The 18,096-nt window shown below is 33.5% G+C and overlaps 1 protein-coding gene across 3 annotated transcripts in view; it reads right to left on the reverse strand.

The window, feature by feature from the left end:
• Positions 1–18,096, reverse strand: part of TBK1 (TANK binding kinase 1) — a 53,712-nt gene that overhangs the window by 25,740 nt on the left and 9,876 nt on the right. For all 3 annotated transcript variants that reach the window (XM_031940908.1, XM_031940907.1, XM_031940910.1), the window contains exons 3-7: positions 13,094–13,234; positions 10,352–10,481; positions 9,136–9,317; positions 6,969–7,129; positions 1,953–2,063 (exon numbers count right to left, since the gene is read on the reverse strand). In XM_031940908.1, the coding sequence (XP_031796768.1) occupies positions 1,953–2,063; positions 6,969–7,129; positions 9,136–9,317; positions 10,352–10,481; positions 13,094–13,234 (725 nt within the window). The remainder of the gene's footprint in view (positions 1–1,952; positions 2,064–6,968; positions 7,130–9,135; positions 9,318–10,351; positions 10,482–13,093; positions 13,235–18,096) is intronic.

Genomic DNA, 18,096 nt, shown 5'->3' on the forward strand with positions numbered 1-18,096 from the left:
TTATTAAAGCATTTTAATTTTCTGAGGCATTCAAAGTCTATCAGCCTTCTTGAAGTCCCATAAATTAATGTTTTTTCATAAATCTATCATTAGTATTATAATAGCAAATGAAAATATCTTCTCTCCCTTATTTATATGAGAGACAAACAGAGATATAGCACTGCTTGGAGCTGTAATTTATATCATGGAAGCTGTGACCTTTTGAAAAAGATCTGAATTTCAAAACATTATTCTGAAGCATTTATAGACATGACCAGACTGTCTGACAAAGGTATCCATGACATTCCGGAGTCTGGACTAAACAAAAGAAAAAGAAGCCTATCCAGAGCCACCGGGGCAGTCCCAGGTGCCATGGAGGAAAGCCAGCCTCCCTGGCTCCATAACCATGGCTTCTTCCCTCAACCTGGGCTGCCTTTGTTGGAAAAGAATAAATTTGGGCTTGGGGACTCAGTAGGACTTATAACCAAGAACTCTTGAACATAATCAGGGAATCCTGTTCCAAATTAAAGGTCTCACCAGGTAGCAGGAGCAGAGGTGTCTCTTCTGTGCCAATCCCAGGTCAATATTTCCCATTTCTAGGCCCCCTACCTCTTTCTTTTTTAAAAAAGGTCTGATGACTTTAAGCACTCAAGAAGAAATCCTGGGAGGAAGAATGTATGAGAAAGAAGAACTCTAGATATCCTACAATGTACTGTAATCTTAATGTGCTGAACAAAGAAACCACAAATCTCAAGTAATTAAAATACTGTCTTGGCTCTAATTAAGGCGAATGTAATAAACATAATAAAGAATTTCAAGTTTCCTTCAACTTAGGTGTTTTGTTTAATATGATTTTCATCTCATAAAATAATTTTTCTAGTTGTGGAAGTTCAATGAAACAACAATCACTAGAACATATGAACTGTCGGGGGAAAGTACTAGAAATAAAAAAGTATTTTAGAATTCCTTAGCCTTCAGAAGACTTTAAAGATTTTTGGAAAAATTCTTCACAAAAATAAAAAACAGTATTATAATCTTTCAATTCCTGTTCTTTGGAAAACTTTTATTTCTGTCTTTGAATCCCTCACCAAAGGCCTTATATCACAAGATCTCATGGCAGCCATTGTGCTGAGGACTCCCCATTTTGATTGGACTTTGGAATTCATTGATGTAGGATGCTTCTAGGGAGGAATTCCCCTTCTAACACAGACCGGCTCTTTTCTCTGAAACTTAGAGAGCTGTCTGGAGGCACTGAGAATTGAGGGACTTTTAGGGTCACACAAGCCAGTAAATGGCAGATAGGCCTTGAACCCAGGTTTTTCTGACTTTGAAGCTAGTTCTCCATTCACTTTGCCATGCTGGCTCAGGGGCTGGAGATAAAAAGAAAAAAAACCTTCAAAGAATCCCTTTTTTTAGTGGGGAAAGAACACAGATAAGCAAATAATTTGACAGTTTTTGAAGGAATTGGGGTAGAGATGACACTAACAACTAGAGGGACTGCTCACAGAAAGCTTAATTACTTATAAGGAGTCCTTCTGGAGCACTTGAGCTGGACTAAGAGAATAAGTTCACATAAATGCTTTATAAATGTTGAAGTTGTTGAATTGAATTGAGTAATATTTATTAACTGTAGGCTCTCAACGCAGATGAAAAATGGTTCTACCAAGACCAATATTCTGAGCTACATTTCATTTTATGTCAAGGTCTAAAACTGTACTTCAAGCCCTAACTAGTCTCAGAAGTATATGCTATTAGTCATAAGACTAAGTATTAAGAATCATTGTAAATCTTTTACAAAGAGAAAAAAAAAAGAACAATTCAAAGCAAATACCCTATGAATGGTGGATCAGTAGCAATATCTCTGAATAGAAAATACATTTCATTAAAGAATTATTTCTAATGTTAAGAAAGCTGGAAAAATTATATAACTGTGGTCATGATACCAAGAGATATGGTAAAGATAATATGCTTACCTAGAAAGACTACAAGAAACAGGCATATCTGCACTCCAGTCAATTGGCCCATTTTCTGCTTTTTGTACTCCTGATATTGCACCAGAAGGTTTTCCAGTAATTATTTTATACCTTTGAAAGAGCAAAATAGTTCATCAAGTCATGATTATTAATCAGTTTTGTAAGTTTTTTTTAATATGTGAACCTCAAATAATTTCCTGGAACTTTTGTAATATGCACAAAATCACAAAGGGATCAAAATACATTAACTATAATTTAAATGCACAGAAGCTATAATAATACTTCTATTAATGTTATCCAAGAAAATCTTAACTCCACTAGGACATTTAGAGAGAGAGAGAGAGAGAGAGAGAGAAGAAGAAGAAGCCTCTAGCAGGTATCCAATGCTCTTTTCCTGGGCCATGCTGTCTCCTCCGAGACACACACAATTTTTCTCTTAATTAATTATTTTCTTAATTAATTTCTCTTAATACTTTGTTTTTTAATTTAGTTTTCATTTTGACCTCCATGATCTGTGATAAATAGTACTTTACTGTCCAGTAACACCAATTTCACTCTCTGTGATATTCAGATAACTTTAGATTTAGTCCTTGAAGAGAACTTAGAGGCTCCCTCTAGAGGACCAGAGAAAATAAATTATTTGATCATACCTGCAGAGGTAGGTATGAACCCAGATCCTCTAAATAAAAATTAAATAAGTGTACTTCCTAAGGCCTGGAGAGACTTAAACGAACTGATGCTGAGTGAAATGAGCAGGGTCGGGAGAGCCTTATATACTTCAACAACACGATTATATGATGATCAATTCTGATGGACCTGGCCATCTTCAGCAATGAGATGAACCAAATCAGTTCCAATGAAGCAGTAATGAACTGACCAGCTATGCCCAGTGAAAGAACTCTGGGAGATGACTAAGAACCATTACATTGAATTCCCAATCCCTATATTTTTGCCTGCCTGCATTTTGGATTTCCTTCACAGGCTAATTGTACAATATTTCAGAGTCCGATTCTTTTTGTACAGCAAAATAACGGTTTGGTCATGTATACTTATTGTGTATCTATTTTATACTTTAATATATTTAACATCTACTGGTCATTCTGCCATCTAGGGGAGGGAGTGGGGGAAAGCAGGGGAAAAATTGGAACAAAAAGTTTGGCAATTGTCAATGCTGTAAAATTACCCATACATAACTTGTAAATAAAAAGCTATTAAAAAAAAAAAGTGTCTTTCTACTCTACATGTTGGTGTTTACCACATTTAATGTCTTCCAACTTTCTTCTTGAAGCATTCCTGATAAATAGGCATAAGATTTCTCAGTATTTTATAAATTTTTGCCATTTTTAAGGCATAATGAATTACTTTGGGAGAATCTTGACATATTCACAGAATTTATTTTTTCATCCTTTGCAGTAAATATCAGTTCATGTTGTTGTTTAGTCATTTTTTTTTTTTTTTATGAACCTATTTGGAGTTTTCTTGGCAAAGATACTGGAGTGATTGCCATTTCCTTCTCCAAGAAGACTAAGAAAAATAGACTTAACTGACTTGCACAGCATCACACAGCTGATAAGTATGAGGACAGGCTTGAAATCAAGTCTTCCTGATTTGAAATTTGGTGCTCCATCCACTGTGTCACCTAGCTGTCAGATTGTTTCATGCACTGCAATTATATTTAGAGTTTTTTATTTATTTACTAATAGTGAGCACTTAAAGGGTAGATGATCAAGTTCATTAAATATTATTTGTCTTTAATTCTAAATAAAAATAATGATCAACTTGTTGATCTACCTCTTTGAAGTGAACCTATGGGCTGACCTTTTACATGCTGTTAGAATTTCTTGATTCACTTTTGAGCATCAATACTAAGATGATCAGCTCAAAGTGTGAGTCACCTAAGTATTCACTGAATACAGATAATATGCTGAGTGTCAATGATCATATTATTCACGTAAATAAGCTAAGATTTCTATATTTCTTAATACTCTGTGCTCCAAATACTGTGGAAGCAGAAGAGGGTTGTGAAGGACTGAAGGTCCCCTTATATTTTCATGTTTCACGGATACTCCTTAGCAAAACATCTTCACTAAGTCTCTAGCTTTTGGGCAAAGAAACACCCTGAACTTAGTTTTAAGCTTGTACAGTTTAAGCTGTAGGTTTAAGCCTCTCTAACATTTAAGCTTGTACGTAGATAGTAGGCACAGTCTGTCATCACACCCAGATTTAAACATTTTCAAAATTGAAAAAAGCTGTCAGTGCTTGTTTTCCACTGGTATAAAAAGTCTTTATCTGGCCATAATGAGAAATTAAAGTAATAATTCTGTGGAAAATACAAAGAAGTTAGGGGCAGGAACTAGACTTGTGATTTCTTTGGTGCAGGGAGATATCCTAAGAAAAGAAGCTTCCTCTATCAAAGCAGGTTGGCACCTTTTCTACAACACTGCCTTCAGAACTTAAATGGTTAAAGAGACACTATGGATCAAGGATAGAATTCAAACATCTGGAAACACAATCCTTTTATTCTCATTCACTGCGTGGCTTATGCTAAATAAGCTATTTTTTAAAAAATTAAATGTTCTCTTTCTGTTGTTTAATTTACAAGCAACCATTTTCTCTTCCCATTGGGGAAAAAAAGCCCTTGTAACAAACATGCACAGTCAAAGCAAAACAGCTTCCTTTCATGGCCATGTCCAAACACATGTCTCTCTCTTATTCTGCCTGTTATTCACTATATGGCACTCAGAAAGCAGGGCATATGTTTCATCCTATTTCTTCCAGAACCTGGATTCGTCACCATGTTGATCAGCACTGTTAGATCATACAAAACTGTTTGCTTTCACAGTATTGCTATTAATAAAGTATGCTGCTCTCCTGTTTCTGCTTATTTCTTTCTGTGTCCAAGTCTTCCCAGGTTTCTCTAGAGTCATGCTTTCCTTAACGTTTCTCATACCACAATCGCATTTCATTACAATTAAACCACAATTTCCTCACCCATTCCCAGATGATGTATTCTTCCTTAGCTTCCTGCCACCACAAAAAGATCTGTTTTAAAGACTTTTTTCTTTAATCTCTTTGGTAATATTGCTAGGTGAAAGGCTATAAACAGAGTTTGCTAACTTTCTGGATATAATCCCAAACTGCTTTCCAAAATGGCTGGACCAATTCACAACTCGATCAAGAGGGCCTGCTTTTCTGAAGCCTCTCTAACATTTCTCTTTGCCAATAAGATAGAAGTGGGGATAAAAGCTCTGGGTTGTTGAAATCTGTATTTCTCTAATTATTAGTGATTTGGAGCATTTCATAATTTAAATTTCTTTTTAAAAGATGATATTTTAACCATATAAACAACGGTACAATATGAGGTTACACTTTACTGGTAAATTGCAAATAGTCTGAAAAAGCCTCTTTAGTATAAGAACCAAATGTTTAATGTTTTAATGTTTAGTATTACATCTGTCAAGATATCCTTCTGGGAAATACAAAACAAATCAGTTCCTGACATGGAATTTTTGTCCAAATGGTTATTTGTTCTATCACAGAAAAGCTGCTAGAGTAATTTTTTTTTTTAGTATTGGATAAAACAGCCTTTTCTTAGCCAACCTCACTTCCTCTCAAAATCCTCCTCCAAATAATATAAAAAATGTAACAGTTGCAACTAGCATTAAAATTAAATGAAATTCATGAAAACTATATATTTAATGATGGTACAAAGGATTTAATTAAGTTAAATAGTTAAAATGATAGGAAAACAATTGCAGTGAAATATCACTTGCCAGTACAATTACTAGGTCTACATCCCAAGGAAATCTTAAAGGAGGGATCCCTATATTAAAAAATGTTTGTAGCAGCTCTTTTTGTGGTAGAAAAAGAAAAAGGAAAACAAGCAGACACTCATTAATTGAGGAATGGCTGAACAAGTTGTGGTATATGAAGATAATGGAATGTTATTGTTTTATAAAAAATGATAAGCTGATTTTAGAAAGGCCTGGAAAGACTGACATGAACTGATGCTTAGCAAAACAAGCAAACTCAAGAATACATTGTACACAATAACAGCAAGAATGTACAATAATCAACTATGAAAGACTTGGTTTTTCTCAGTGGTTCAGTGATCCAAAGCAATCCCAACAGACTTTGGACCGAAATTTTTTGCATCCAGAAAAAGAACTAAGGAGACTGAATGTAAATCAACACATGTTATGTTCACTTTTTTGGTTTTTTATCTCTCCCATGGTTTTTCCCTTTTGCTTTACTTCTTCTCTCAACATGATTCATTAAATAATGTATATTAAAAATAAATAAATTTATTAAGAAAAAAAGATAAAAGAAGATACCATCTGTCCTTTAAAATTTATATACAAAGAATAGTTCTGAAATATGATGTTTATCAACAAGATTATGTGATGATCAACTGTGATAGACTTGGACTTTTTCCAACAATTATGTGCTTCAAGGCAATTTCAATAGACTTGTGATGGAAAGAGCCATCTACATCCAGACAGAGAACTATGGCGACTGAATATGGGTGAAAGCATAGTATTTTCATCTTATTTTTGTTGTTTTTTTTTTTTCTTTTACCTTTTGATCCTATTTTTCTTGGGCAGCATGACAAATATAGAAATAGATTTAAAAGAACTGCACGTTTAACCTATATTAGATTAAACCTCCTCTATGGGAGGGGATGGGAGAAAAGTGAAATGTTGAATGTTGAAAAACATTTGCATGTATTTGGTAAAATAAAAAGCTATTAAAAATGAAAGCAAATAAGCAAGCAAACAAATAATATGACATTTATATAATTTCCTCATACTGTAGAATTTATACACAAAAATTATGTATATTGCACATATTAGATTATATGCATTTACATATACATACACATGTGTATGTGTGTGTGTGTGTGTGTGTGTGTGTGTCATATATATTTAGGTAAGATATTCCTTGATAAAAAAAATGGCTTGAAAATCAGAGATAAATAACTTATTTTTTAGAATTCTACATGAAAGAACTACTTACATGACTTCTTTGTTTCGTCTAGGTCCTTCAAAAGGGCGAAAGGGTAGTGACCCTGTTGCAGCATGGTAAAATGTTACTCCAATGCTCCAAAGATCAACTGTTGCACCATATTTCTTCTGATGATCTTTCCTTAGCACTGCTCGTTCGTACATATCAGGATGCTGAAAGAAAAATGTGAAAATACAGATGTGATATATGGTAATGTATCTCATAGACAAAAATTTTCTATGTACGCATATAAAGGATTATCAAATATACCCACAATTTACAGATATTCAAATTTTATACACACACATACACACACACATGTCACCTGAATACATATGTAATGTATATACACACATATAAAATACGCTATAGGTATACAACCGGTTCACACTATATACTGTTGATATTCCTTAACACATTAGAAGCAATTAAAACATTCAATTTGAAAAACATTTACTAAATACCTAGGATATTTTAGGCACTGAGAAAGCACAGAGACAGAGACACAGACACAGACACACACACACACGTCCCTGATTTCAAATAGTTTATAATTCACTTGAGAATGCATCATATACACAGGCAAGTAATGCCAAGGTAACCAAAAAGGGAGAGAATACTAAGAATAATACATTTAGGATGGCTTCATGAAAGCGACAGCTTGGCTGAAACTAAGTATACTGAGATAACAAAAGACTAGTATGTTTCAGATATGGGGACTGATTTGACTGAAAACATGGATAAAGGAGATGGAATACTGAGATTGGAGAATAACTAGTCATCTAGTTTTGCTGAAATTTGGATGTGAAAATGAATTTTTAAAATAAAACTGCAGGGGCAGTTAGGTGCCACAGTGGAGAAAGCAGCAGCCCTGAAGTCAGGAGGACCTGAGTTCAAATGTGACCTGAGACACTTAACACTTCCTAGCTATGTGACTCTGAACAAGTCACTTAATCCCAATTGCCCAATAGAAAATAAAACTGCAAAAGTAGATAAGAGCTCTGATAAAAAACACTTATTGCCTGAGTGTTTGTACTTTATCTTAAATACAAAAAGGAATCAGTTTTTTGAGTTGAAGTTAGACCTGATCAGACACAATGTGTTATGTAACACAGAATAAACAAATCGGAAAAGGAAATATTTAAAAAATAGCTAAATGATAAAATGTACATAAAAGAAATTTGCCCTTTTATATTTCAAGCTATAATTATTAAATGCAGCAAGGTGAACAATTAAAAAAATAATAATTTTGGGAGGCACATGGGAAATGGATGACAATTTCTTAAAATTACTTATTAAATCCATTTACTCTCACTTTTTATAATCTGACATGTTTTCCTCTACAACCTCCTCAATATGGCATGTAAATGATCCTGAATGAAGAGTATAAAGTTGACTAGGTCTTACAGATTGGGCAAATTTTCAAGCAGACGTTCCAGGATGTCATCCAAGGACTAGACATGAGTTCACATTCAGTTTATCATTTACTACCCATGTAACTGGGCAACTACTTAAATGTCTTAGTTTCTTCAACTGCGAAAGGAGGAAAACTAGATAATCATCGATGTGTTTTTCAGCCCTAAATCTATCCATGAACCAATGCCCAGCTAAGTTTGGAGAAGTTCAAATACCATTAGGTTAAGCAAAGTAATTTGGAAAAGTTCTCAATCAAATGTGGCCAGGGTTATAATCTGAGGCAATGGAGGAAACACTCACTTCAGTGAAACCAGGTAGAGATCAAGAAAAGTTGTATAATTTCTAACTTCATAAAGAAAAAAATCTGGAGTTTTTCAACTGGAAAACTATTCAGCATTGCCCAAGGTCTTTTCAGTGTGGCTTTGCTTACTTTTGTGTGTTTCCAAATCAGAACTTTGGTTTACACAGCTAACAAGGGCATCAGTAGTGCTAAGAACCATGGAACCCTTAACAAAACTGAATTTAAAAATTTCCTCTTTCAAATGATAATGCAGTTATAAGAGATAAGATCTTCCTACATTTACTATAACCCCGGAAGACAATGTTTGGATAATGAACCTTCTTTTATAGGTTCATTATCCTGAACCATTCAGAATAATGAATCCTGAATTCATTATCCATTCCACTGTGGGTTCATTCTCCCAGTTGATGAATTATGTTTTACATCAATTTCTTTAGACAACAATTGTAAATAATAGCTTACCAAATACTCTTCTGTGCCATACAAAGAAACAAACTGTTCGTCATCTTCTAATACTCTAGCAGCACCAAAATCTGTCAGTTTGTAAACAGATTGTCCATCTTCCCCTATAACACGCATGATGTTGCCCGGCTTGATATCACGGTGCACTATTCCATTTTCTCGGAGGTGATTCATTCCACCCACTTCAGCACCAAATATAAAACAAAACAAAGAAGGTTCTGTATATTCTTTGTGTATATGTTTAATTTTTGTATGTATACATGTATATGGTTTTTAATTTTGTGTGTGTATATATATGTATAAAAGTTAATAATATGGACCAACTTACTGTGGGTGTGATTCAAACATCTTAAATATGGGAGGAAAAATATAACAGAGTAGAATAAAGAATGCTTTAATAGTCTACCATGATTTTAGGGAACTGCATGATAAAAATATGCTTAAATATAAAAACTGTAAGATTCCTTTCTGGGTTACAATTTCTAAATTCAGTCTTTCATATCTCTTATGTATTCAAAAAATTAATAACTATAAATTAATGACTGTTAACAGAATAGATTACGAGAACTAGCTATTCCTTCCATGGGGATTAGATACTATGAAAAATTGTTGTAAATTTTTTTTTGGTCCTTCCTTCATACAGAGAAGTAGTCTGAATTTTTTCTTTTGCTTTTAATATCTTATTGTAAAATTTGAGTTGATATACAATACACAATTTTCATGCATTTCTAAGTGTTCAAACTTCTTCTGTGTTGGAACTGGTCCTCACATGTCATCTGTGGCTTCCACACAAAACTCTCTACAAGTTTCCATTTAATTTCTTATGCTGACCTTGGATACATCAAAATTGAAATGGAGAAAACTGTAATGTGGAAAGGACAAACTATATCACTACTGAAAATCTATTTGTCCTACAATTGATCAAAAAACATTTATTAAGCACCTATGTATCTCAGATATTTTGCTGGGGATACAAATATCAAAAAATGGTATAATTCCTCCTCTCAAGGAGCTTTCATTAGATCAGGAAAGACGATGCATGTGCATGCGCGCAGACACAATTTTAAAATACAAGGTATTTAGGTGCTAGCAGCTGATTAGGATCAGGAATAAAAAGTAATCCTGTGCCCAGAACTATTCTAATGTGATCTTATTACTCTGAATGGAGAGATCTGAAAGGAATTAAGATTCAGTTTCAAAAATGAATTCAACATACCCACATCTCTCAACACAATTAAAAATTCTGATTCTGGTAGTCCATAGGCATTAGATGGTTCTTCTAAAACAGTATATAAACTACCACATGGGCAAAATTCCATAACAAGTACTTTATGTCTTGTGGTTGTCTGAGAAAAAGAAACAAATAACCAGTTTGAGACACAGTAACTTCATTCTCATTTGCAAGACTTACTGCAATAATTTGTAAGACGACTTTCCTATAGGAAATTTGGCGTTTAGTTATACTTAAAGATCTTCTAAAATTGTCTTGAGTCAGGAAAGTGAACTACTAAAAACAAGGGCAAATTTAAGGATAATCATCATCCCTTTTAAAATTTCATAAGTAGTTTTCCCAAAGTACAATTCTTAGTAAATAGTATCTAAAAAGGTTCATTATTACATAGAAAACAATTTTTAACATTAAACACTCAAGTTGAAACACTCCTGCTGACAAATATACCTGCCCTAAGGATGGAATCATATCCTTAAACTGACTGACTGGTACATCTATGTGAGCAGCCCTCATCTGTTTAGCCAAAAGTCTAGCCTGCCCAGTGTGGCTACAGTGAAGATAAATGTTAAAAAGGAATTTTGTTTTCTCATCTTTTTAACACTGAAAACTTTTCATGGCTCCTAAAAGGACACAGTATAGAATATAGCCATAAAATACTTAGTTTCTATGCCACAGAATCAGAGGTTTTCAACTTAAAGCTATCTTAAAACTCATGTAGCCTAGTGTTCTCATTTTACAGATGGATAACTGAGGTCCAAAGTTACAATGATTTGCCTAAGGTCACATTACTAGCAAGTGGCAGATTTGAATCCTGGCCTTTGACTCCAAATCCAGTGCTCCTTAGGTGCTGTCAGCAGTTATATAAATGCATGCAGAGAACTTAGGACAAGTAAAAGTTTGTGAATAGAAATTAATCTGTCTTTGCAAATAATTATAAAAACCGTACTTGTACTTAATGTTTTTCTTACTTACATAAAGTTTTATTCATTTACAGAGAATAAATAAGTAAAACCACTGGTCTGTACTATATATTTGTTTCCTCTGTCAAACTACTTCTATGGCTGCACTAAGACTGTGCACTTCAAAAGAAGTGCTCACATTTCTAAAACTTTTAATTTTATCTAAAGGCACTGCCTTGACTTCTGGTTAAGTTGGAAAGATGAAAGCCAAAGAGAATCGGTAGCTCCCTGTTTCCTCCCCTCTTTCTCCCTTCTTCCTTCAGAGAGAACATTAATAAATAAACTAAGCTCCTACATCCTATGCATATGCAAACACATATGGAACCAAGTATAAGCACAGTATTAACATGAAGCAGCAATCAAAAAAAGTGGGTAAGAGCCCATCCCCAGAGACAGTATAAACTCTGGTAAATAACTTGGAAGTCTTCAAGCTCTAAGAGGGGGAGTCAAATCACAGTATATGGGTCTTGAGCTTCATAGCTTTCTGAAAGTAGGATATGGCAGTATAGCCAGGGCCAGTTCTGTTGAACAGGTTTGAAGCAAGTCATAAACAAATAGAGAAAAGCAGAAATATTAAATACAATCTTTATTGACCACAGTGCAGTTAAAAAGTATAGCTAAAGAAAAAGAATTTGAAGAACAGACTCACAGTTAAATAAATAGAAATAATAGATAACTTTGCCAAAGATGAGACAAAATGCCAAAACTACTGAGATACAGTCAGGGCTGTATTTATGGGAAAATTTAAATATTTAAGTACTTTCATCAATAGAGAAAGAACAGACCAATAAATCATGCATGATACTCAAAAAACAAAAAACAAAACAAAACCTTGAAAACCAACTACATCAAAATCTAAACAAAAGAATAAAAATTCAGAGGTAAAGAGAACAGAGAACAAATTTTTTTTTATGAAAACTAATAAAATATATAATCAACTTTGATTTAAAAAGAAAAACCAAATTGCAATATCAAAAATGAAAAAGGAGAATTCACAACAAATAAAGAACAAAGGAAATTATATTATAAACTAAGAAAACACAAAGCCCAGAGGTATATGACGATATAAGGCCAACATTTCAATAAAGAAAAAAGAAACAAATGTCCTTTCAGAACTTTAATGTCTTCAAAGATACTGGGAAAAACAAATTCCCTAAACAAAGTCCCAAGAAAGACAAGGAAGAGTAAGTGTAGAAAGGAGGAAAGTTAACGGAATGATTTCTAATAACTGAGGACTGTGAGAAAGGAGAAAGAAATGGGATGGTAGGTATCAGATGAATTTCACTATTACCTAAAATGGATAAAGGAGGATTGATCAGATACACAATCTGATGAAGAAATACATCAAACTCAAGAAAACAAGGAATAGGGAGAAATTAGGTGGCTGGAAAAAGGGAATGGTTATAAACAAAACAAAGTTCCTAATCTTCAAGGGGGATTAAAAGAGCAAAAAGGAAGAGAAAGGAAAAGAAGACTGGATTCTGCCTCTTATAAGCTGCATGACCTTGAGCAGTCATTTTTACTTTCTCCGAAACTCAGGCTCTTCATCTATCAACTGAGGTTAACCTTACCTGCCTCAGAAGATTACTGTAAGGAAACAAATGAAAGCACTATGTAAACTGTGAAGCACTCCAGAAACATTAAATAGCACTAAATCTATTTTTTAAAAAAAGTAAAAAACAACGACTATATACTTATTAATACCTAGAACTTGCATATCTACAATAAACATAAGATACTGGTTGATTAAAATATAGCAAATACTTACCTCTTCTTCAATAGCAAACAATTTGACAATATTCTTGTGGTTTAATTTTTTTAAGACTTCAAATTCTCTCATTTGAACATCCACAGGACGAAGGAAACTTATGCTATTAAATACCTTGACTGCAAATAAATCACCAGTTTTCTAAAGAGAAAAATGTCCAATTAAAAAGATTATATAAAATAAAAATCTTTACATATATTCATGACTTTATAAATTATTTGGCACAAAGGGCATATCATAGCTAAGGAAGTTCTTAATCTACATATAAGACTGAACAAAATCTAATTTTAAATATGACATATGCTTTACATACTTAAGAATGGGATACCAATAGCTTTTTACCAGTAGAAACTTCATGCTATGACTTCAGAAACATATATTATTTTGAGTGCTTAAAGACATAAAAATTAATACAACTGAAACACTATACACAAAAATCAATCTATATGAAAAAATGATGTTGGGTACATTAATTGTAAATTAATAGACTATTATTATATGGTAAGAAATAAAGAATATGATGAATGCAGAGAAGCATAGCAAGATTTACATGAATGGACATAAAGTTAACATAAGAAAAATCAGAAACACAAGCATAATGACTACAATGATGTAAACAGAAAAATTATTAACAAAATAACAGAAACTGAATGCTATATGATTATATCAACTAGGCCCACAAGAAAGTGATATGAGAAGTCTTCTTTTTCAGACTAAACAACTACTATTAATATTGTTATCTTCATCTTGTATAAAGATTTAATTTACAGATTATGCCACTTTTATAGGATTATATCTTTTTAAAAAAAACTACAGTGAATCATTAAGAATCTTTCCTATTCAATAGTTATTCAAATTATATATATATATATATGCCCCTAAAGTTTAAATTACTTAAAAGTTTTTTATTTTCTGCAAAATTTCAAAGAAAACATTGTCATATATTCCTGGCACTGGTGACAATTTACATGCCAAAAGAGAAGTATTCCAACTCTAAATAAACAATAAATCACAAGGAAACAGAAAGTGAAACTTATTTATTTCACTCTCAGGTCCAACCATAACTGCAAACAGTAATAGTTCCAATTTAATTAGTTTCCTTTGTAATCCTATATATTTTATTTTATGCATTTACAAATAATCCTTTGATAAAGCTTTTGACTAAGCTAGACCAACAGCCAAAAGGGTCCCCCCAAAAATTAACAACTCCTATAATAGAAATCAAAAAATGCAATCAAAATGTGGATGGAGGACTCAAAAACATTCATTTAAAACAAAAACAATTCACTCAACTAAGAAACTTTCCAGATCAATGACCCAAAACAGCCTCCATGATAGCCTTAAGCGATATATATAGTTTAATTATTGCTAGCTTAAAATCAATTTTCTGCTGTCATTCAGGATGAGTGAAGGTGGTTCTTCCTTGGACTTAAAACTGCTTCTTTTATTCTGTAGTTCACTCCCATTAGTGTCCATGGCAAATGCAAAGTGCCTTGAAGTGTTACTGTATGGTGGATAAAGTGCTGAATGTGAAGTTGAGAAATCTGGGAACAAATCCTACCCTAGATACAATGGGTTTGATCACTTTAATTTTTCTAAACCTCAGCTTCCTGATTTCTAAAATAGGGCAATAATAGTATTTACTTCATGGAACTATCAGATTCAAATGAGATTTGATTTGATCATATAATTTATTTCAACAATTTCCTTCTATGTATGTATGTGGATGTATATAAACAGTTATTTTAAACATGTTTCAACATGTTTCCCTCTTTCTCAAATATATTATTTAAAAAAAAAAAAAAAAATATATATATATATATATATATATATATATATATATAGAAAATGAGTTAAACTATGTCCCTCCTCCTTTTCTCAAATTCCTTTAAAAAGCTGTCCATATTATACCCTGACTTCACTTCCACTCCTCCATGTGGTCTTTCTACTCTGTCTTCTGATTTCACCACTGAGTTGAAAAAGCTTTCTCTAAATTTACCAAGGATCTGTCACACCTGATAGTTCATTCTCAATCCTCATATGTTTTGATCTCAGCCACAGTTCAACTTGATATAATCACCTTCTTCTAGATACCCTCATCTGGGTTTTTTTTTGGGGGGGTATTATTCTCCTGTGATTCTCCAGCTACCTGTATTACTCTTCCTTTTCAGGTTCCTTGGGTTCATCATCCATACCATGTCCTTCAACTGTGTTCCTTTAGATTTTGTTCTTGGGTCTCCTCTCTCTACACAATCTTGGTAACATCACCAGCACTTATGAGCTGTCACTTGTGCCACCTCTCTGTAGATGACTCTTCCATAAGAGCCTCAGTCTCTCCTCCAAGCAGGAACACTGCATTATCAATCATTTATTAGACTTTGCAAGTCCAAAGACATCTTAAAATTATTTAACATGTCCCAAATAGAAGTCATCATTTCCTCTAAAATCTCCCGTCCTCTAAACTTCCTTATTTCTGTTGATGGCTCCTCCATCTTTCTAGTCTCACAAGTTAAAGTCTCACAACTGTAAAATTATCATTCACATCTCACTTTATCCAAATCGTGTCACTTTTCCTCACAATCTCTCACATTTAACTTCTTCTGTTGACTCATACAGCTATTACTTTAGTTTAGGACGTCACTGTCATTCACCTATATTAGTTAAACAGCTTCCTAAGTGGACTCTGCTTCAAGTCCTTTACTACTACAGTCCAATCTTGCTCATTGCTGCCAAAGCAAATTTCCTTTAAAATAAGGTCTGATTATCCCCTTACTTAATTCCAGGGCTTTCTTTTACTCGCCGAAATCCAGCCAAACTGGTCTTCTCTCTGTTGCTCACACAGGACAAATACTCATGACACTGAGTCTCAACTCTGTGCTTTCCCGTAAGCCAAGGGGTTTACTCACTCCTTATTTTTGCCTCACTATGTCTCGATTTCCTTTCACATTCAGCTCAATCACCATCTTTTGCATTAAGTTTTTCCAGATTCCCAATTGTTATTGTTCCTGCTTAAATTACTTTGTAATTAACTGCTTTGTAAACATTTATCAATTTTACATTTTGTTATATATACATTTTCATATATACTTATCTCCTTCACTAGAATAGAAGCTTTTGGTGAATGGGATTAATTTTTTCTTTGTACTTGCATCCCAAGTATACTGTATACAGGGACTTGAAAAACAGCATAGCAAAAGGTCAAAGGGATTTTTTGGGTACTTATTATTTTTATTCATCTTGATCTAACTTAAAGCCTTGATCAATTTCTTGCTGCTTTACACCCATATTCACTGTCAATCTATTTCAAGTTAGCTGACTTCCTCTTATACAGGCCCTTGGAGTACACCACTAGTCCCAAGTCCAAAGAACTCTAATCATGAGAACAGTCTAGATATACCTCATCTTTAGAAGGAAAGATCTTTCCCTTTACAGCTACCTGAACACCCCAAAATATCAGCATTCCTTGGACAGTGTTCACACAATGTCCATAGCAGTTCCAGTCCTCTAACCTGAAGGGCATTATTCTTGACTGAGACCAGCTCTCTATACATGCCATTCTGTCTTTTAAAATAATAAATTTATCAATACAAATTTAGGGGAGCCCTAGAAAAGCACTTCTGAAAAGTTCAGTGCAAAAACACTTACTTTTGTCAGTAGGGCTGAAATTATCCCTATGGAAGAAACACATAAATGAACACCATAGTTTGGGCAAGACTGTTCTAATTTCAAATTCAAGTCTGTTCAAAAAGCAATATTTTATAATTTTGCTCCTCAATATCTTAGTCTTAAGCTTTCAACCCTCTACATCAGAAATTCTTCATTTGATATCCATGAACTTAACTGTTTCAATATAATTAATTTCCTTGGTCTATTTTATCTATGCATTTAAAATTATCATTCTGAGGGATTCATGGTACATTTCTCATAAGACTGTCAAAGAAGTCCATAAGACTTTTTTAAATTTAAGAAAACTTGTTTTAGGATCATATCATTACATGTTCATTAAGTAATCCAATTTTCACTTATTAAAGCCTAGTCATAAATTTACTAAGTAAAACTAGCTACTTAATGCCTTACTAATCTTTGGTTTCAATTTCTTCTCAATGAGTTCACTTCACTTGCCATGCAAGATATAAAAAACCTAGCTACTACGAAGTGGATGTTCAGTCAAGTTCTATAGAATTTCCATTGCCCTGCAAGGATGCCTTTCTGATCCACCACTGTAGTTGCCATGATCAATGTGGAAACAGAAGGGAATAGTATTTTGTTTTTATTAATAAGAAACTGTAGCCTTTTTATTGGCTGTTTCTCCCAGGCTTAAAATCTCCAGTACTTAAGTTTACTTCAAGTCTCAGCTACAACTCCACCTTCTACAATAAGCCTCTCCCAACCCTATTTTTAGTGCCACCTTCTCAATTATCTCATATTTATCACACACACACACATATCTGTTTGCCTCAATTTTCTCAAGTGAAAAATGGAGATAATAATTGCACTTTCTTTTCAGAGTTGCCATATCAAACAAAATATTTATAAAGTGCTTAGTTTGGCACACAGTAAATGCTATGCTTTAGTTATTATACTAAACAAAGAGGTATTAGAATTTAATGACTACAGAATCACAAGGTCATACCTATACTTTAGGAAAAAATAACTGACAATTATATGAAGCATACACTACAGAAAGGAGAGCCTTGGAAGACACTAATTAGGTGGCTATTATAATAAATTAGTGGCCATATATGTCAAGTTGTGAAATGAGGTTAAATCTGAGGTTGTGAACCTGAATACCTGGTGGTATCTTCAACAGAACCAGAAAAGATCATAAGAGAGATGGGTTTGAAGGACAAGAGAGGAAGTTGTTTTGAACTTGTTTAATTTCAAGTGGCTTGGAGATCTCTAATATAAAATATCCAATAGACAGTTGGTGATGTGAAACTGGAGCTCAGTAAAAAAGTCTAGAGTAAATACTGATCTTGGTCATCATGAGCTAAGAAATATGG

Source organism: Sarcophilus harrisii, chromosome 5, assembly GCF_902635505.1.
Source record: "Sarcophilus harrisii chromosome 5, mSarHar1.11, whole genome shotgun sequence".
NCBI lineage: Eukaryota > Metazoa > Chordata > Mammalia > Dasyuromorphia > Dasyuridae > Sarcophilus > Sarcophilus harrisii.